The sequence below is a fragment of the Panulirus ornatus genome, chromosome 8, assembly GCF_036320965.1.
Source record: "Panulirus ornatus isolate Po-2019 chromosome 8, ASM3632096v1, whole genome shotgun sequence".
Lineage (NCBI taxonomy): Eukaryota > Metazoa > Arthropoda > Malacostraca > Decapoda > Palinuridae > Panulirus > Panulirus ornatus.
The window spans coordinates 17,830,396-17,852,249 of NC_092231.1; the positions used below are offsets into that span (position 1 = coordinate 17,830,396).

The 21,854-nt window shown below is 43.4% G+C and overlaps 1 protein-coding gene across 1 annotated transcript in view; it reads right to left on the reverse strand.

Moving 5' to 3' along the window:
* Positions 1–14,510, reverse strand: part of LOC139749855 (acylphosphatase-2-like) — a 53,565-nt gene extending 39,055 nt beyond the window's left edge. Inside the window, exon 1 of the mRNA XM_071664184.1 lies at positions 14,243–14,510. Coding sequence (XP_071520285.1) covers positions 14,243–14,294 — 52 coding nt within the window. The 5' untranslated portion in view covers positions 14,295–14,510. The remainder of the gene's footprint in view (positions 1–14,242) is intronic.
* Positions 14,511–21,854: the final 7,344 nt, after the last annotated feature.

The following is a 21,854-nucleotide window of genomic DNA, read 5'->3' on the forward strand; positions in this document are numbered from 1 at the left end:
AGACTGTGCTACTTCCAGCAGCAGGAAAATGTGGACTCCTTTGGTGCGAATTCTTTGACGAATCCGCACTCCCAGTGATACAGTCTCGCCAATTGTGGATGTTCACTCGCGGCGTAACTTCAAGCAGGAAGAGTCCAGCAACCCCCCCCCCCCCCCTCTCTCTCTCTCTCTCGCTTTTTCATACTCTCGCCATTTCCCGCATGAGTGAGGTAGCGTCCAATACAGAGACTGAGCTTAAGAGGGAGATCCTCACTTGGCTCCTTTCCCGTTCCCTCTTTTGGAAAGTAGCACCGGAGGGGAAGATTTCCAGTTTCTATATCCCACCCCTCTTAGTCGCCTTCTACGGCACGCAGGGAATACGATGGTATATTCTTTCTCCCTTATCCCCAGGGATCAATATCTAGCTATGTATGTATGTATGTACGTATGTATGTATGTATGTATGTATGTATGTATGTATGTATGTATGTATGTATCTATCTATCTATCTATATATATATATATATATATATATATATATATATATATATATATATATATATATATATATATTCGTTATGAACTTCCGCTGGTATTTCACTTGTTTACCTGACTTCTGTGCGGAGTTCAAATGACAGAACGGTTTGTGTGTTGTTTGGGTACATTGCTTCGCGGCCTCATGACTACCACACTAAGACTTGTTGCGGCTGGCAGCTAGGCTAGTACACACTCCTGCCACAGCTATACTGAAATACACGGTCGAGGAAAATCGAAATTGTTTTGAAGTCATTCACCGAGGAGCGGAGGAACGGTGGCTGCAAGTGGCAGCTGTGTAGGATGGCAAAGCTGTACGAGAGCTGCTGCAGCTGGTGCAGCTGCGGACCTCGGGGGTGTGGAATTACCACTGCTGAAAAATACATTTCTAAAGCATCGCAGTGAAATTGGCACAATTGTAGCGAAGCAGCGAGAGGATTTATTTTTTCTGCATAAATTCGGTCATGTGCCGCCCGTCTTGGCCGACCAGAAAACAGCTATTTTCACAGTGAGGATTTGTTTGGGTGATCGTGACGAGGCTGGCTGTTCCCGGGCACATGATGATTCCCTGCCTCCAGGGGCAAAGTTCTGGCTGGCATGGCCGATATTTTGGGCTTGACTCCTTTTCTACTGTGAAATCTTTAGTTTGTTTTACTGGAAATTATCATTTTGATAAGGAACGAAGTTTAAAGATGATGGCTAGGCTTCGCGAACACTGGATGTGTGGATGGGGAGCGAGGTGGTAAGGTGGACCGTCCATTAAATAAACCTGTGACTCAGTTGACTCGCCACACGACTGGCAACACGAGGAGCATTGCTTCACAGAGCTGTCACAGGTCGACGTACGACCATCTTGCTTCACAGAGCTGAGTCACAGGTCGACGTCCGATTACCTTGCTTCACAAAGCCTGCTTCATAGCCTTGATTCACAGAAGTGAGTCATGGGTCGACTATCACACGTCTTGTTGCATAAAGTTGTTTCACAGGCGACGTTCGCAAACCTTGATTCACAAGACTGGGTCAGAAGTCGACGTTCACAAGCCTTGCCTCACAAAGTAGGGTTATGGTTCGACGTCTATAAGCCTTACTTGACAATGCTGGGTCACAAGGTCGACGTCCACAAACGTTGCTTCATAATGTTGGGTCACAGGTCAACGTCTACAAGTCATGGGTGTTTGGAACGTGGAGGTATGCAGAGAGAGAGAGAGAGAGAGAGAGAGAGAGAGAGAGAGAGAGAGAGAGAGAGAGAGAGAGAGTCATGGCAAGTGGTTGAATATAAACAGATGTGAAAGCCTCATATAAGATGAAGTGTGGCATAGCATCTGGTGGGGGGGGGGGGGATGGGATTGCAGCCGAAATTCCTAAGAAAGGGGGTAATGATGTTGGTTGGTTGGTTGGTTAGGATTTTCAGTATAAGTATGGTTTAGTTTCAGGTGCCTGACGACTAGTGGTGCATGGGGTACAAAAGTGAATTCTCAAATTTCGGAGGTATTACTTCTGAATATGTACCTTCAACAGACCATAGAACTCATTCCACTTTTTCTTTACCTCTGCTTTACCTATTACCATTTCTTCACATGCTCCACTCACTGATGCCTCTATTTGTTTTCTTGTTCCCCTCACACTATTCACCTTCCAAGACTTCCTTACTCATCCTAAAGTTTGCAGATACTCTCTCACCGAATCTTCCATTTGCCCTCTTTTTCAGCTCCAACCTTCAGTTTAACCTCCTGCCTGCTTCTCTTGTACATCTCCCAGTCACTCGCAATCCTTCCTTGCAAGTAACCCTCGTACACCTCTTTTCTTTCACTGTCAACTTCCTTATCCTACCACTCACTACCAAAGCCTACAGCCCTCCCTGGATATGCTACACATTTCATCTGTACATGTAAGCAGTGCATCCGTAAATACCTATCATTCCTTCGTTAACTTCCCCCTCAAGTCATTCATCACCCAATCTCTCTTGGTATTTCCGCACACAAGACTCTTCTAAGCTAACTCACTTACACCATCCGCTTCCCTACACATGCCATATCCTCTTTATCGTAATCTACTACAAACTTTTGCACTCGCCCTGCCGTCTCCTCAGTTGCCCTTATCAGTATATATACATCCAAGAATGCCTTCTTTGCACGCTTATCAATTAGCCCGTAATCCATTCACTCTCGTTGACCCCCAGCTCCACTAACCCATGTACAATTATATGTCCCTTTTTTGAAAACAAGTAATTCTATTCACCAGTCCCATTTCAGTACACAACCCTAGAGGTTACTCTCCATTTTGAATCACATCATCGTTTCCCACATAACCACTCACTTCTTCAGATCACCCGCCACAAATACTTGATAGCTTGCATCAAAATCGCTTACGCATTCAGTCAGATCCTTTCAAAATACTCAACCCTCTTTCTTACTAATCTCGCTACCGGGTCCATATGCATTGGTAATCACCCCACCTCTCATTACTCAGTGTGGAGCTCACTTCCTTACATAGTTTGTCCCCTTATCTATTCTCTTAATATGGGACTCTGGCAATACGTTTGCAGTGTGTATGTGTGTGTGTGTGTGTGTGTGTGTGCGTTCGTGTGCTCGTTGCTCGTTTTTTTTTTTGTTGCTTGGATGTGTATTTTTGTGTCTCCGTCAACATAGCCAAGAAGTGTATGATTTTTGAAAAAGTCTTGCGTATGAAATGTATTTATCTATACAAGAAATAAGAAATGATATTTGTCATAGGTTGGTCAAGGTCGAGCGTCACAGTTATCGGCGCATCATCGTGTGTCAGCCAAGGCAGCTTCTGGTATGGCTGGGCGGGGGACGCTTGCTGCCAACCGTTCGGTAGAATCTGTCGTAGGCTTTTGAAGGTAATGAACATGATAATTGTGGAGATTCACATCGGACGAAATTTCTTTTTGCCTACATAAAGATATAGTGATTTCGGATGAATCTCACATATGTACCAGAGCGACAACATCTACTGACACTTGGTTATATATGGTTCACACCAGAACATGAGGAGCACAGATGGTCGGGTCACGTCATGTTACCCCCACCCTCCAAAGACCGGTAGTATCTGGTTTATACCTGACGTCTGCCACCGTTATTAAGTCTTATGGGCCTCTATGTCATTCTAACGTGTGATACAGCTATCTAGCCCATGACAGCGTGAAGTAGAATGTTCTTATCGGGGGTGACGGAGCCATCATTCAACCCCGCCTCATGACGGCCCAGATAGCGACGATATATAAACTTTCCGCTCTCGGCGAAAATCTTTAAATTCAGTTTACATATGATGACTAAGACTTCTACCATATACTTTTTTTCTTACGTCCGCTGACGAGAACAGTACCAGCAGTATTGATCACTCATTTCTTTAGAAAACGTGTCTCATGGTCTTGGTCGGACAGTTCTTGACTCATCTCTGTCCAGTAGCGTGTTGTAGAACTTCAGAACATGTGGCAATCTTAGCAAAGAAGGCGAAAGAAGTGTTGTTGCAAAGCAGAAAACGCAGCCTTTAAACCTGAACGTGTGGGAGACAAGTGTGGAACACAACACCACGGTGAAGGTAACAGGAAATTGTACATTACTGCTGTGACGGCAGAGACAGAGAATCCATTTGGTACATGGCAAAGGCGGTAACTTGTGTGGTGGATTAGTTCAGCCATGGAAAGCAAAAGAAATGCTAACGGAAAAGGTAAAGATAAAGGGAGAGGTGATTTCTTGGTTTTGTGGACAAGAAACCACGAAAAATAAACAAACCTAAAGGAAATAACGGCTGAAAATAATGAATGATGAACCTAGTGAGTACACCCTTGTTGCACGAGAGAGGGCTGTAAATGTGGACATGAGAGGAGAGATAACCTGCACGTGGACGGTGACGTCCTCCAGTCATCACATGACAGTGTTGGTTCGAGTGAAGGTGTAACTGAGCTTGTGAATGAGAAGCTAAAGTCAGTGTCAGGTGTTGATGAGGAATGCGAGGGACACTAGCTTGAGTGTCTCCATTTACAGAACCCGAAATAGCCACGTCTCAGAACCACAGATGTAGATACGTATACACTTTTGATGAGGAACGAGGATAGGAAATGACAGCTTCATGAATTTACACGAGTGTCTATACACATTTGCCAATAAAACGAGTAATACTAGAAATCTGCTGCCTTAGGAGCTGCGCCAGTCGCAACGGTATGACTCACTTCGTATACCACCCCTACCAAAACATCCTACATCTGCCCTTCAAAATACTCCATCTCCTCATTTCATCACTACCTGTTATCACTTTCCCTTTTTCCCCACACCGATGTTCACATTTGTTCTCTTGTCTTTTGCACCTTATTTACCTCCTTCCAAAGCATATATATGTAATAACAGAAATAATGGTAGATAGAAAAAAAGAACCTGGACAGATATGAGAATTTTCCATCACCCCAGTTAACTATGGTTCATGAAAGGGAAAAGCACTGCTGTCTGTATCATACACTGTTTTGGTAATTCTTAATTAAGATAACATGCAAGACGAGACATACTTTCTGAACCTCAAACGATCCACTTTGGATCAGTATGTACCATGAACCATCCTGCCTTAAACTCTCATGGCCTGCATGCCTGAACCAGGAGAAGCCGTTCAGAGGAACTGCACCGTAACCATGAGACAGGAAACTGTTTTACTAGCTCAATAAATCAATGTACACAGAGAGAGTATGAAACGTGTGACGTAAGCCTAGCCGCGTACTTGAAGAGATGTCTTTGCTCATCCTCCAAAATATCTTCTTATACTGTCTACAAAAATGACAAAATCATTATCGATAATATCTTTCACTAAGAAGTGAAAAGAATATTTGTGAACAAGATGTTCATTAAAAGAGAACTCGTATTTCCGCAAAGACTGAAGGTTTTGCTGTTTTCGCAGTTTGTCGTCCGAGCGTATTGCTATGTCGGCTCCCGTGTTCCTCCCCTTCATTCTTATTAGTAAAGAAAGAGAAAACAACAACAACAACGTATAGCCTCATTCCATCAAACAATGTTGGGTCTTCTTTTTTTTTTTTTGTCTAATTATGAGAATGTATAACTTCAACCTGTTTACGGAATACATTGAGGATCCCCCTAATCCTTGCTGTGATATTATTCAAGTATACGCCATATAATTGATTTCTTTTTAATGTTACTAAGTTTCTTTTTTAGTCAAATCAACATTAGCTACAACCAAAGACTAACTGTATATCTGATATATTTCTCTATATTATTCTCTGTAAAGATTTCTATTTCTATGATCTCCAGGATGATTTAAGACATTACGGTTGGCAACATCTGTTATCTCACAAACGATTCTCTCTTTTTGTCACTTACTTTATATAGACTGTCGCTGAGGTGATTTTTGTGCCCACTACCGTTTACAACCTTCATTTCTGCTACTCTTTAGTTTAATCTAGATAAATCCTCAACCCTTAAATCAACCTCGGCCTTGAGCACACCCAAGATTTATGATGACATTCGCCACCCTCTGAATCTTCCTTGGCATGCATCATGCACCGAGCCCAAAACATTCTATAGTAAGAGAGAAACGGCTAGGCTACGTACCCCGTAACTGCTCCTGTAAGATTTACTGACTCATTTACAGTGGTTTGTCCGTCATGTGATCCTCAGTGACTAGTCTATAATGGTTTAACTATCATGTAAACCTTCAGTGACAAGTCTACACTTGTTTACCTACACTGTAAGCCTCAATCAATGGTTTACCTATCCCGTGAGTCTCAGGGACTCGAGTGATCTGTCTACCCTCTGGGTCTCGTTCATTCGTCCACAATTTACCTTTCCTGTAATCATCAGTATACCTGCTTATTGCAGCATTATGACACTTCACTGTGACCTCCGTGCCTCCCTCTCTCAGGGATGGCGTGTGCCACACCTCATACCATACACAGATCTGGGCCAACTCTGTCATGACCTCTGCACGTCACCCGTCCCTCGTCGTCTCCCAACTTCCCCTGAAATATCAGTACAGTCTATTACACACCATCATTGTTCATAAAGAACTTTACCGAGCTTTTGATGGAGTTGAATTTGTGAAGTATGCTGCAAATTGACTAGTTTTTTTTTTTTCGTTTTAGGACAAAATGCAATATTTTCATGCTTTTTTTCTTTCTAGTTGAGATAAGATCCCAGTGATAAGTGTGCTTGGTGCACTGAATAGAAAAAGGTATTGACACACAATAGATCCGACGCTTTCGGTAATGACTGGACCAGTTCCTGGTGTAGGAGGGTTGGTATGCCTGGCTGTGGTTAGTCCGTCAGGTGTGAACCACACCGCTAAAGTTGCGACCCTGAGATAAAGGTCACAGTTTCATTACTCGACCTATGATGGGACACACCACACACACACTGTGGCACTTCAGCTAACATAGTCACTGTCTGTCACTAAGGTTATGGTCACACCAGTTATGATGGACAGCTCACTGGCAACAGGCAGAAGTCTACAGCGTTTGTGATGTGATATTTCCCGGCAGCTTGGTGGTCACCGACGCACAGCAACGCGTTAGCCACATGCTGAAACAGGTGCTACAGACGACATTCTCAAGGCGTATGTAATATCATACATTGTTCATATAGAAAGATAACATTTCCGTAAATATTTGACGTGATATATCGCCATTAGCCGAGATGGCAACTCCTGACATCAGGGCTACCAACGTGTAGCAGGTCAGACACATATTTCTCAGTATCCGTTGGACGTGTGTCATAATGTTTAACACACATTGTGTACCGATACTTTTCTGACCGAGCGTATATGTTGTGATCAGGAATTTCCTAAATTCGTCAGACAAGAGACATACTAGTGAGTGGATGTTCGCCTCACACGAAGCTCAGCAACATGTTTTTGACTACCAGATTTTGTCCTTGATATGAAACAGACTGTTGCAACACCAGATGCTTCACGAGACAGAAGGTTACAACACTAGGCAACACTAAATGCATCATGAGACAAATGGTTGCAACACCAGGCTCGTCAAGAGAAAGAAGGTTGCAACACAAGATACATCATGAGACAGACAGTTGCAGCATCTAATACATCATGAGACAGACAATGTGCAACATTAGATGCGTCAGTCATACTCTGATCTCTCGTTGATGATTTGTGTCTCCGTCATAAACTTATTCACAGACAGGACATTTCTCAAGATCATAGGGACACGGAGGAAGAAACAGCGGGCAAAGTCTGAGTGTAGTGCGCTGAACGATCTCGATCAGACTGCGTTGTTGTGGCGCCGAGATCTATGGCGACCGACCGGTCAGGAGGCAGCGAGCTATCCTCAACGAACGACAGGGACATTCACCCGACTGCCTCCAGCCCAGCAGTTGCTGGGTGTCTAACCTTCAACGTATCTAAAGATCTGTCGTGTAACAGAGAGCGCTGACTCAGGACGAGGGCGGCGGGTGGGCGTGCATCCCGCCCAACATATCAACCAACCTTTTACCAGGTCGCGAGGGAAGCGCGTCACACAGCCTGAACCTGTGGCCGCTATATCACCGCCTCTTTTAGTTTCCCCAGATAACGACTCCCGCCAGGCGTAACGCACATCTTATACCCACAAACATCTTAAGCTAAGAGTCGGCCATACTTGCCCTCACTCTCGAAAGAAAAATATTGAAAATATAACACACACACACACGAGAGAGAGAGAGAGAGAGAGAGAGAGAGAGAGAGAGAGAGAGAGAGAGAGAGAGAGAGAGAGAGAGAGAGAGAAGAATCTACCGAAAGATATATGACGACCGTTTCAAAATGTAGCGGAGATTTTTATGAAAAACAATAGACCAAAAGTCCTACTCACAGCATCGTATTGACTCTCTCGACCAGTGCCTTATGGTAATCTTCCGTCGATGTTCTTTTAGGAAATAAGTGTTTATTGTGCGTAACTCACGACTCACCTGCACTCATGAAACACCTGCACCCACGACACACCTGTGCTCACAGTAGACCTACACACAGCACACCTGTACCCACGGCATACGTATACACAAGACCGGTGACATTTATGTAAACCGTCAGAGCAATATGACCTAAGAAGTTCACAGAACAATACGATAATTATCCTTTCCACATCGCTAACTGAACTACCTCCCCGCCACAAGATATCTTCCTTGGTGACCAGCCTCCCCTCTTCAGAGAACCATCCTACCTACCTTACTGACCAGCCTCACCTCTTCAGAGTACCATCCTACGTACCTTACGAGCAGCCTCACCTCTCCAGAGACCCATCCTACCTACCTTACTGAGAAGCAGCCTCACCTCTCCAGAGAACCATCCTACCTACCTTACTGAGCAGCCTCACCTCTTCAGAGAACCTATCCTACCTACCTTACTGAGCAGCAGCCTCCCCTCTTCAGAGAACCATCCTACCTACCTTACTGAGCAGCCTCACCTACCTCCCGAGGGACAGTGTCCCTTGTGGCAGTGCTACCATGTAAAGTCCTAACAGAATACCTGCGCGTTCTTACGACTGCATCATGCCAAAATTCAGGGTCAGCGCGTAACTCTCAGCGCAAGAAAATCTAGAGTTACGAAGAACGAGTCGTGAGAGTTACGTGTTGTCAAGTGTTATGTGTGAGATGGAGAGATACATGTTTGTGGATGAAAGCCAGCAGGTGGGTGAGACAGAAAGAATAGACAGCAGCTACCTACCTTTGCCAAAAGAGTGACATTTGACAGACACTGAAGTGGTGGCTCATTGCACAGCAGTCGCTAACCCTCCCGATACCCAAGTGTTTGGTACCGGTGATATACCTCGTTAGAGAGAGAGAGAGAGAGAGAGAGAGAGAGAGAGAGAGAGAGAGAGAGAGAGAGAGAGAGAGAGAGAGAGAGAGCATCCCTTTCTCTCAATTCGTCTATACCGTAGCCAAAATGCGACGTACCACATTTCACTTCCGATCATCACGAGATCACAGATACCAGTCTTACTCGGACACATGTTACATGTGTGGTGATCATCTGTTGTCATGACGGGTGACGATGAGTGTGTGGAAGTGAACGGTGACTGCCCTGTGCTGGTGTGTGGCGGAGGGAATACTGTGTGGTTGTGAGGGCAGACCCCATCTGAGACGACCAGACACCCAGGACAGACTTGTGGGGAGAGAGGATCCCCCCAGTCTCGAGGCTCTGGGGAGAACCAAGTGGCCAGGGTAGATTTCTGGGGAAGAGCATCCCCCACCGCGAGTCTCTGGGGAGAACCAAGTGGCCAGGGTAGATTTCTGGGGAAGAGCATCCCCCACCGCGAGTCTCTGGGGAGAGCCAGATGGTCAGGAGAGACCTCTGGGGAAGAGCGAGGATTCCCCACCATTAATCTCTGGGGAGAGCCAGATGGTCAGGAGAGACCTCTGGGGAAGAGCGAGGATTCCCCACCATGAGACTCTGGGGAGAGCCAGATGGTCAAGGGAGGCCTCTGGGGAAGAGAGTATCCCCGGCACGTCTCTGGGGTGAGGCAGATGGCTAGGAGAGACCTCTACGGGAGAGAGAGGATCCCCCAATACAAGTCTCTGAGGTGAGCCAGATGGCAAGGAGAGACCTTTTACGGGAGAGAGGGGATCCCCCGACACAAGTCTCTGGGGAAGTTTATGGGTCTGGCGGGGAGGAAGCGTCCCGCCAGCAGCGTTGCACCCGCCCGCTCTACAGGTGGCGATGGCACCAGGAGACACAAGGTAAAAATAGCAAGATACTGCTGCTCCTGCTGCCTCCCGGACAATACCTAGCACCTCCGTCTCCTACCACACACGCTCCTCTCTACTTCCCCGACCTCCTACCACACTGACGACTCTGCTGAATACAACTAAATTAAAACAGCAATTGACTAGCGGGTCCTAGCGAGGCTGTTTGTGGTAGTGAAAGAGAAGAGACACTTGTGTATTATTGTAGTAGGTGTAGAAAGACATATAGAATATTTAAAGAGGAAGAACTGTAAACTTATCGTATAAGTTAGGAGGCGCGAATATAATGCCAGTCGTAGATTAAAAGCGAAACATTTACCAAGATTATGCGTAAACGTAGCTCGATCGAAATCATCCAAGCCTTTAATGATTATGAATACCTGTATTAGATCATCTTATAACCTTTTTTAATATATATATATATATATATATATATATATATATACCTCGCTACCTCGCAAACGCGGGAGACAGCGACAAAGTATAAAAAAAAAAAAAAAAAAAAAAAAAAAAAAAAAATGTGTGTGTGTGTGTGTGTGTGTGTGTGCGTGTGTGTGTGTGTATTATTTTTTTCACAAGTTGGGAATCATTTCAAAAGCCCGCCGCTGTACTCACTCCATCCTGTCTATGTCTTTCCTTAAGTAAAGTGACCCTAACTGAACACAATATTCAGGACGGGGACGCACCAGCGAGTTGTAGTAGAGAGTGACTTAATGTTCAAAGTCCTTCCTATGAATCCAAGAATTTTGTTTGTCCTTGTTACTGCTGCTTAGCACTGCTTGCTTTGGCCTTTAGATCACCAGAAGACTTACTACACCAGAGTCCTTTTATCTAATTGACCCTTAGTAGCTCAAAAGAATTCGAATTGTAGCTCTTCGACTCTCTTTTCGACACAACCTTACGCTGACAGCTAGGCTGCCCATGCACCTTCTGGAGTGACTACTAAACACCTGTTGCCTATATGGCATGAAGGCTAGTGTTCGACGCTGCCTCTCTCATCAGGACAGCTGGAACAAGACGCTCGCCTCTTGTGAATCATCAACCTAGACAGACTTTGACTCAGTGGTACTCGGTCCCAGGCTATACATACGTACCAAAAAGATCTCTTATGTCGTTGTGAGATGTGGAACGACCACAGATTTTTGTTAAAGTTCAAGAGGGAAGAAATAGAGTCATGAGCTTAAAAAAGATAAAAAGGTTTGTGTCCATGAATAAAGATATATACACTTTAAGATCATAATATTTATTTCTTATAGAGTGCAGTTGCAGTAGGAGTTTCTGGTTATATTCAGGGGGAGGGAAAGACCCTTTTAATGGTTCCGGGGAGCAGCGATCGTCGGGGCTCAAGTGACGCTACACACTTTGGCACCCAACAAACTCTTACCTGGCCAGCCCAGCTGCAAGCCAAGTCCGGGTGGGGTTGTGGCTGTAGTGTCGAAATAATACAAGTGTTGTGAGTACCATGTTGAGGGTGAGGTGACGCTGGGATCGTGTGGTATTACTGTTCCCTCCCCCACAAGAAAAAAAAAAAAAAAGAGTCGGTGGGTTGCCAGATACGATGATCACCTGGGAATTCTAGGAAAAAGAAATGGGCTCAGTTTATTGACGGGAAAGGACGAGTAGGAGGCCAGTGGGTGAGAGGAGGAGGCCATAGGAACAAGGCACGAGGGGAACACACTAGGAAGGCTTTAGGGCACAGAGTCAAGGTGTGGGGGGCAGTGCAGATGTATAGCAATGTATAGAAACAGTGTGAGGATGTAGGTCCATTGTGGTACTGTACTAAGGGTTGTAATAAAGGAGCTGCGGTAGGAAATTGGAGACTGGCGCCGGACTGTTGAAAAATAGTGTCTAATTGTGGGAATGATGTGGGGCTAGGGAGATTGTGGGATTCCAGAAGTGAGGTGTTGTGGGCAAAGTGTGTGACGGAGGGAATACTGTGGGATTGCGAGTCAGTCAGAGAATGTGAGAACTGCGGGAATATTATAGTGATTGTGGATATAGTATGGAGTTATGGGCATAGAGTAGAAGTGCAGGAACAATGTAAGCTTTTCAGAAAAAGTGTATAGTTGTAAGTAAAGTGTGGGATGTGGGTACATTATGAGTCTGTGTGGGGCTGTGCATAGTGTGTTGTGGGTAATTTGAAGGGTTGAGGCAACTATGTTTACAGTGTGCTCTAGTGAGTGCAGAGTGGTGTTGTGGGTACAGTGTGGTGTTGTGGGTACAGAATGAAGTTGTGGGTACATTTCTGTCGCGTGGGTACTTCATGGTGTTCAGGGTACAGTTCAAGGTTGTGGGCTACGCTGCAAGGTTGTGAGTGCAGCGTAAAGTGTGGGTGCAGTGTGTGGTTGTAGGTGCAGTATAGTTTTTTGGATACAGTGTGGCGTTGTGAGTACAGTGTAGGGATGTGGATGCAGTGTGGGACTACATGTGCAGTATATGATTGTTGGGTTTAGTGTAGGGTTGTGGGTACATTTCGAGGTTCTGATATGGCGTTGTGTTATGAGTGCACTGTGGGTCTGTGAGTACAGTACAGGGTTGAAAATACAGGATGGGACTGTAGGTTCAGTAGGGTTGTAGGTACAGTGAAGAGTTATAAGTACATTGTGGGATTTTGGATACGGTTTGGATTTTTGGGTACAGAGCAGGTCTGTGGGTTCACTGTGGGGGTTGTACTGTAGGTTCAGTGTGGTTGTGGGTACAGTGAAGAGTTATAAGTACATTGTGGGGTTTTGGATACGGTTTGGATTTTTGGGTACAAAGCAAGTCTATGTGTTCATTATGGGGTTGTGGGTACAGCATAGTGTGGGTACAGTGTTGTGTTGCAGGTACATTGTTGGGTTGTGATTAACGGATAAAGCTGTGGGTACAGGATAGGAATTTGAGCACAGTATGGGGTTATAGGTACAGTGTAGAGTTGTGGGTACAGTACAGAGCTATGGGTTTGTGAGCATAGAGTGGGATTATGGGTACAGTGCAGGGCTGTGGATACTGTAAAGGGTTGTAGGGCAATGGTATAGTGATGGGTCGTGGGTACAGAAAAGAGCTGTGGTACAAATGTGGGGTTGAGGGTACATCAAAGAGTAGTTGTGAGTACAACGCAGGGATATGGGTTACAATGTGGGGTTGTAGGTACAGTGTAGAGTTGTAGACACAGTATGGAGTTGTGGGTACAGTGGGAAATTGTGGATGCAGCGCAGTGTTCTAAGTGAGGTTGTGGGTACGGTTTAGTTGTGGTTACAGTGTAGGATTGTAAGTACAATATAAGTCTGTGGGTACAGCACAGGCTTTTTGGGTGCAATGTGGGGTTGTGAGGGCGATTTAGGGTTGTGGATACAGTGTAAGGTTATTGGTACAGTGTGGACTTGTGGGTTCAGTGTGGAGTTTTGGGTTCGGTATGGAGTTGTGGATACAGTGCGGGTCTGTGGGTTCAGTGCAGGGTTGTGAGTACAATGCGGGATTGTAGGGTTGTGGATACAATGCAGGGTTATAGTTACAATATGGTGCTGAGGATACAGTGTGGGGATGTGGTACAGTGGGGAGATGTGGATACAGTGTGAGATATAGGTATAGTGTGGATACAGTACAGAGTTGTAGGTGGGGAGTGATGATATGAGTACAGTGTGATATTGTGAGCACCTTGTAGAGGTGAGGGATTATGGACACAGTGCAAGGCTGTAAAGGGTTGTGGGTATAGTATACTGTTGTGGATACAGTTTTGTTCGGGGTTACACTGTGTGGATGTGGTACAGCGTGGAGTTATGGGTAGAGCTGGAGGTGCGAGTACAGGGGGGGGGGGGGTTATGGACTGCACCACATGATGTTTACGATCCTCACTATGAGGCTGATGGCACACCGAGTGACTAGTCATCCTCTGCCTACTCAGGATGGTAAGTCTCCTGTCAGAGGTGTACTGAGTGACAGGTCCACTCTCAGGAGACAGTGGTAGACGGTACAGTACCTGGGGTGGTGTGGCTGTCATCACGACCCCGCGTAACCCTCCTGGGGGAGGGAAGGAGTGACAGGGGCAGTGTACTCACCCTGCACCTTGCCGAACACCTCGAAGTCGACCGACGACACCTCCATCACCATGATCCTTGGGGCACTGAGGCAATTCACTCGCTACGTCCAAATACTGCTGCCGGTGCCTGGCCAACCAACTGCTTCCCAGTGGCTCTGCTCCCGGATATCCTGGCGGAACTGCGCTGCTGGCGGACCTGTAAGGAGGACTCAGCCTCGGAGGGCGTGGGCGGGTGCAGCTACGTACAACTGGTGTTGGTGAGGGTGGTGGTGTCACACTGGCGGCTCCGGCGGTGACCAGGCGAGCCCTAGGCTCCCGTGGCTGGCACCAGCCCAGGCCCGGCTTGCCACACATGCCCCAACCACCCTCTGAACAACGCCACCACCGACCGTAAGCTCATCCAACCACACGCCACAGACCACACCTACGGTACACAGGAACATCAACACCCTGTTCAGTCAGTGACTATCCTTTTGTTGTTAATTATCAAGACAAATGAGAGACAAACTGCCTAACACAGCTGACGAAGGAACACGTAGAATGAAAGAAGAAAAAAATAGCGAATAGTTGATTGCATATTTCTGGTGGAAGCGCTTCTGGACTTGTACAAAGAGTTCAACGCACGTACTCATTCACAGGCATACGAATGTTAGGAAACAGAAGTACATTACTAAAGGAATGTCCAGAAAAACACCAAACTTACACCAGAGGAATATATGATGCAAAGTCTTAACACACAAATACATATTATATACCTTAAAACAAATGTCATTATTTAGCATCTCGAAGGCTCATTCTCGTCCAAATCCTAAGAACGTGAATCGGATACTGTGGCGGGCCTGCGTGTAAGTTTATTGGGCTATCACCCAAACACCTAAATGCTGGTTGGCTGAACCCAGTGTGACTCATTGTGCTCTGTTACACGTAAATGTCAATACTTTAACATGTTCTGCTAACTTCAGATAATGGATTCGTCACCCATAAACTAAAATCATTACCTAACCTAACCTGCAACAATGTCCAACTCGATCTCAAAAGCATGTGTCAAACGTCCTCCTGCGGGTGCGCTTCATGTCTTCTGTAACCCGTTCATAGATGCACGATACTTGTATCACAATTTCCTTATATATATATATATATATATATATATATATATATATATATATATATATATATATATATATATATATATAATGATAGCCAGGAGAAAAAATGAAACACGATAAGTCCCGAGTGCACTTTAGTGGCTTATCGTGTTTCAGTTTCCTTCGTGGTTATCACGCGCATCACTAAGATTTATCTGCTTATATATATATATATATATATATATATATATATATATATATATATATATATATATATATATATATATATAAATATATATATATATATATATATTTTTTTTTTTTAACTATTCGCCATTTCCCGCGTTAGCGAGGTAGCGTTAAGAACAGAGGACTGGGCCTTTTTTGGAATATCCTCACCTGGCCTCGTTCTCTGTTCCTTCTTTTGGAAAATTAAAAAAAAAAGAGAGGGGAGGATTTCCAGCCCCCCGCTCCCTCCCCTTTTAGTCGCCTTCTACGACACGCAGGGAATACGTGGGAAGTATTCTTAATCCCCTATCCCCAGGGATAATATATATATATATATATATATATATATATATATATATATATATATATATATATATATATATATATATATATATATATATTTTGTCGCTGTCTCCCGCGTTTGCGAGGTAGCGCAAGGAAACAGACGAAAGAAATGGCCCAACCCACCCCCATACACATGTATATACATAGGTCCACACACGCAAATATACATACCTACACAGCTTTCCATGGTTTTTTTTTTTTTTTCAAACTATTCGCTATTTCCCGCGTTAGCAAGGTAGCGTTAAGAACAGAGGACTGGACCTCTGAGGGAATATCCTCACCTGGCCTCGTTCTCTGTTCCTTCTTTTGGAAAATTAAAAAAAAACGAGAGGGGAGGATTTCCAGCCCCCCGCTCCCTCCCCTTTGAGTCGCCTTGTACGACACGCAGGGAATACGTGGGAAGTATTCTTTCTCCCCTATCCCCAGGGATATATATATATATATATATATATATATATATATATATATATATATATATATATATATATATATATATATATATATATATATATATATATATATATTCCCTGGGGATAGGGGAGAAAGAATACTTCCCACGTACTCCCTGCGTGTCGTAGAAGGCGACTAAAAGGGGAGGGAGCGGGGGGCTGGAAATCCTCCCCTCTCGTTTTTTTTTTTTTAATTTTCCAAAACAAGGAACAGAGAATTGGGTCAGGTAAAGGCCCAGTCCTCTGTTCTTAACGCTACCTCGCTGATGCGGGAAATGGCGAATAGTTTGAAAAAAAAAATATATATATATATATATATATATATATATATATATATATATATATATATATATATATATATATATATATATATATATATATATATATATATTCCTTTTCACACTTTCCTAAACTTTATGACCGCCTCTGAAGTTTTCCTCTGAAGTCTGTTGCTAGAGTTTTGTCATCTGTAAACAGTAAATGATTTGCCTCAGCGCCAGCCTTCTGTACGCCTCCTCTTCGCTCTAAAATCTCCCAGCTCCTTCTTCTGTAAACAAGTTAAACAGCCATGGAGGATTTTCAATCTCTATGTGAGACCTACTTTCAACGAAAACCCAATTAGCTTGACGTCCGTAGTTGGTAAACCTTTTAAAATTTCATTGTAGACAAGATTACAAATCATTTAAAGAATCATCTCTTAGCCAGAGATTGTTAGCATGGTTCTCAACGGAATCGTTCATGTCTAACGAATGTTGATATCTCGTTTGATATAGATAACATCCAAATGAAAGCAAAACAGTTGATTAATCAACTTAAATTTTGGTAACAATCCCGGAACAAAGATTTATTAGGAAAAGTTGTCACTTGACACAGAAGAGGTTGAACTGTGGTGGTCAGAGAACAGAATAACTGGCCGTGATTAAAAGGTCAAACCTCAGAATGGTTAGACATAACATTAGATGTGCCGCAGGGGTTTGTTTCGGGACCAGCTCTTTTTCTCATAAATATAATGAGAGTGATAATAGGCTGCGTTGTTAAGAAATCAATATTGTAATCTTTATGGGTACGGCATTCGATTTTAAGTCTATTGCCACTGTCACTAGTATAATCCACCCTTGTAATGATGTATCTTATTATCTTAACATTAGGCTTTTGTCGGGTCAGATTTGTATGGTACCATGACACTGCTCATTGGCTCGACACGAGTCTCAAGTCATCATCTGTAATGCCAGGGAATTTCAAACAAAACCCAATTTAAGAAGAATTTGTTACATGACTCTTTTTAAAATCACCTTACTTTTGTTGGTAAAGTAGAAGCTAAACACTGGTCATATTGATTATAGGTATCATTTGTATGATATCAAAGCATCTAAGTTGGTCATCTTAACTTCAGACCTATCAACTGTCAGGGTCATTAAGGCCGTCAACGTCAAGCTCCATCCACCAACAGAATAATCTTCAACGCCATCATCTGGTGTTGATTATAATTCTAAAACCACTTACGCTCTCGCTGTGCGCGTGACCCTTTTGTGTGTGTGTGTGTGTGTGTGTGTGGGGGGGGGGGGGGACACTAATGTATACACAATACGCAACGAGATATCGTTACTGCATTATCACTTACTTTTCACTTATGAGAATACTTAGATACATGCTTGTTATATAAGTTCAAGAATACACTGTTAAAAGCAATCGCAATTTCATAATATGAAATATGTAGCACAGGAACACATCTTTCAAGTTCTTTCATAGAAATGGCTTTGATTTTCATTTATTTGTTTAATGTTTATATATTATGACCAAAATCCATGAAAGAGTCCTGGAGTTGCATAGGATCTTTTTCCGGAGGCTCTTGAGCTCCTAGGCAGCGTCTTACTTCCAGTAGCAGGGAAATGTGAACTCCTTTGGAGTAAATCGATCCTTGACGAGACTGTACTCTCAGTGATACAGCCTCGCCAAAGGTGTCTTTTCACCCTCGGTGTAACCTCAAGTAGGTGGAGTCCGTTAGCACTTGATTTTCATTTCAATGAAAATTGTATGGTCTTTTGGTACTGGTATCACTGATGGAATAATAAGTCTTCTGGCAATGGTATCACTGACGGCATAGTAAGTCTTTTGATATTGGCATCACTGACGGCTTTTCATAATAGGCTCGTCAGGTGATCTGCTTTTTAGCTTCACTGTGTGTCGGTATTTGACAGTGTGTGTCATACTGAGATTAATGATACTGATAATGGGCTTCATCGTAAGACATCTAAATTCGCGGACAATGCTAAGTTGGAAAATAAAGAGACAAAATCTGGTTAAGTTTAATGCCTCCAAAACCCAGTTTCCGCCCATCACTCTCGAAAATTCCTCACAACTTTCCTCTCTCCACAGACGGTTCTGTAATTCCGTTTCTTGTCTCAGTGAACGTACTTGGCATTACTATCCACTCTATCTTGGGAACCCCATATTACGAAAATAGCTAAGACTACCTCAAAGAAACTAAGAGTCCTGCTTCGATGTAGAAATTTCTTTTTCCTTCGAACAGTTGTGCCGTTTATAGAAAGAACTGATTCGTCCTTGTATGAACTGCTCTCACATCTGGGGCGGTTCTAGCTCTGCATCCTTACTTGACAGTGTTAAGTCGAAAGAGATCCGCCTTATAAACTGTTCCAGGCTCACTTCAAAACTCGACTCACTTGCCCTACGCCGCATTGTTGGTTCACTTTCTTCTAATAGGTATCATTTTGGTTTTTCCTCCAGAGAGCTGGCTGCTTATGTGCCCCCACCACCAGCTAGACCATGCAATACTCGACAGGCTGCTGTGTCACGTGATAATTGTGTGGCCGTCGGCAACTCAAGGATGGGCCGTTTCTGTTTCTTTCCCTACACCTCGAAGCTTTGGAATGCTCTACCGTCTCACGTCTTTTCCAATAGCTATGACCTGGTACATCTTTAAGAAATGGTTTTCACTTCTTCCCTTGTCTTATTTTTCCCTTTCATTAATCTCTCTGTATTCCATTTAAGGCCCGGCCTTGATGAGAGAAGAGAGAGAGAGAGAGAGAGAGAGAGAGAGAGAGAGAGAGAGAGAGAGAGAGAGAGAGAGAGAGAGAGAGAGAGAGAGAGAGAGAGAGAGATGAACTGTGAGTGTCAGTAAGATTAAAAGAAAATAAAGATGATATGACATGAAGTCGATGGTATACACCGAGCCAGGCTGCACGCCCAGTGTGACTACTCGCGTGTGTTATGGGGAAGGAGTTTCTCTTATTGTCCCGTGACTTAACCTTATATATATATCAACCATGTCTTCTTAACCCTACGTATATGTCTGTTTATAATTGCTCCAAGACCCTTTCTCAAGAGGGTCCTAGTTTTACACCTGGATCCCTTTTCCAGTAGCTCCTGCAGTTCCAAGGCTGTGCTACTTCCAGCACCGGGGAAAGGTTAGACTCGTTTGGAGAGAAAAGTTGGACGAGATTCTACTCCCTCTCGTTAACAAGCGATGATACAGCCTCCCTGAGGTGACTTTTCACACGCGGGACAATCACCGGTAAGTGGAGATCGGTAACAACCCTTACCATTACACACACACACACACACACACACACACATATATATATATATATATCTTCTTTCTTTCTTTCATACTATTCGCCATTTCCCGCATTAGCGAGGTAGCGTTAAGAACAGAGGACTGGGCCTTTGAGGGATTATCCTCACTTGGCCCCCTTCTCTGTTCCTTCTTTTGGAAAAAAAAAAAAAAAAAAAAAAAAAAAAAAAAAAAAAAATGAGAGGGGAGGATTTCCAGCCACCCGCTCCCTTCCCTTTTAGTCGCCTTCTACGACACGCAGGGAATACGTGGGAAGTATTCTTTCTCCCCTATCCCCAGGGATAGGGGAGAATTACTCGACTAATTGGTGTAATGTTAGGCTTGGACCACAGATTCTTATTCAGCACGCTTGATAGCATCTATGCAGAAATTTCCAATAAAATCCATGATTTTAAAAAAATCTAGAAAATTGCATTTTGCTCAGATTTTCAAGGTCATTGATTACTTAACTACCATAAGGATTAATATATAAACAGAAATTTTCATTCAAATCCGAAGAACTTGAAAATCTGAGCACTGCACTTTGCTGAAATTTTCAAGTTTCTCAGACTTTAACTGCCATATTACCAACACTTGCATTCAAATTATCCATTACTATTACCCGATCTCTTGCATAAAAACTACCTTATTGTACAGAATATATTTTTGGGGGGTGGCATATTTTTTTCTCTTAGATATAATGGGATTACATATATATGACTGGAGTGCAATCGCAATCTTGCCGGAACACTTCTCACTTCAAAGGAGTCGTTTCTTTCCTTGCTACTGACTGTAGCGCAGTCTTGAAGCTGTTATTATTTAACAATAATAGTACTACTGATACTCTACTATAACAACAACAACAACAACAACAACAACAGTAATGATGATGATAATGATAATCATCATCATCATCATCATTATCATCATCATCATAATGATGATAATAACAATGATAATAATATTAATAATAATACAATATAAGACATCAAGTAGAATGAGAGGGAACACATGAGAGTAAAATGAATCACCACAATAAACTTAGTATTTATACGGTCATCATTTGCTATGATTCTGTTAGAATTTAAGAATCCCCACATTATATAAGGTGACAACTGAGAGGTTTGTATGACTAGCCCTGTGAGGGGTTACCGTACATTTAAGACATTGCTGACCAATTTGAATTCACAGCAAACAATGCATTGAATCACCATGATGCTAATACATAAAATCCAACAGCGCGTTACACCCAGATGAAATAGATATCTGATGAAAGTTAGTAGAGCCAAGGTTAGGCTTGGACCTTAAGTGGAACATACCCGAGACTTCACACTACCGCTTCATCCTCCCCTTGGCGTCTCAAACACACGTCATAAAACATCGACAGGTTGTCACATGATCACCAAGACTATGAATTCATGAAGGCTATGAAAATAGTGCTGCGACTTCCAGCGCTTTTGTTTCGTATGAACGAGAAGCACAACTTTGCAGTATAAGCCATAGCCTAAACCTCGACCATTCCCCTGCTTTTAATGTGATTTTTTAGAAATATGCAAGCAATAGAAAGGTAGGAAAGTCTGAACATTTCCTATTACGAGATATTTTCAGCCGTTTCACCTGCCACAGGCCCGTCAGGTCTTGACGCCAAAACCACCATGGCGACACGGTTAGCTTTGCCCTAAAAATCATTTTGAAACGGGTTTTTACGCACATAACTGATCACTATTTGAAGAAATTTTTGCTTGGATGAAGCAATTTCATTCCAGCCCATTCTCCAAATCTTCCGTGCTTGCATTTGATAGAAATGACAAGGATTTCATTGAGCAAAAAAATATGGACACACTCTCCCAATGACAAAAAATTAACGAAGATCTTGGTATTCAAATCGTTCTATAAGTTTAACGTATTTGTGGGTCATATATGCTAGTGCATACGTTTAATTTTGGCGTTCTA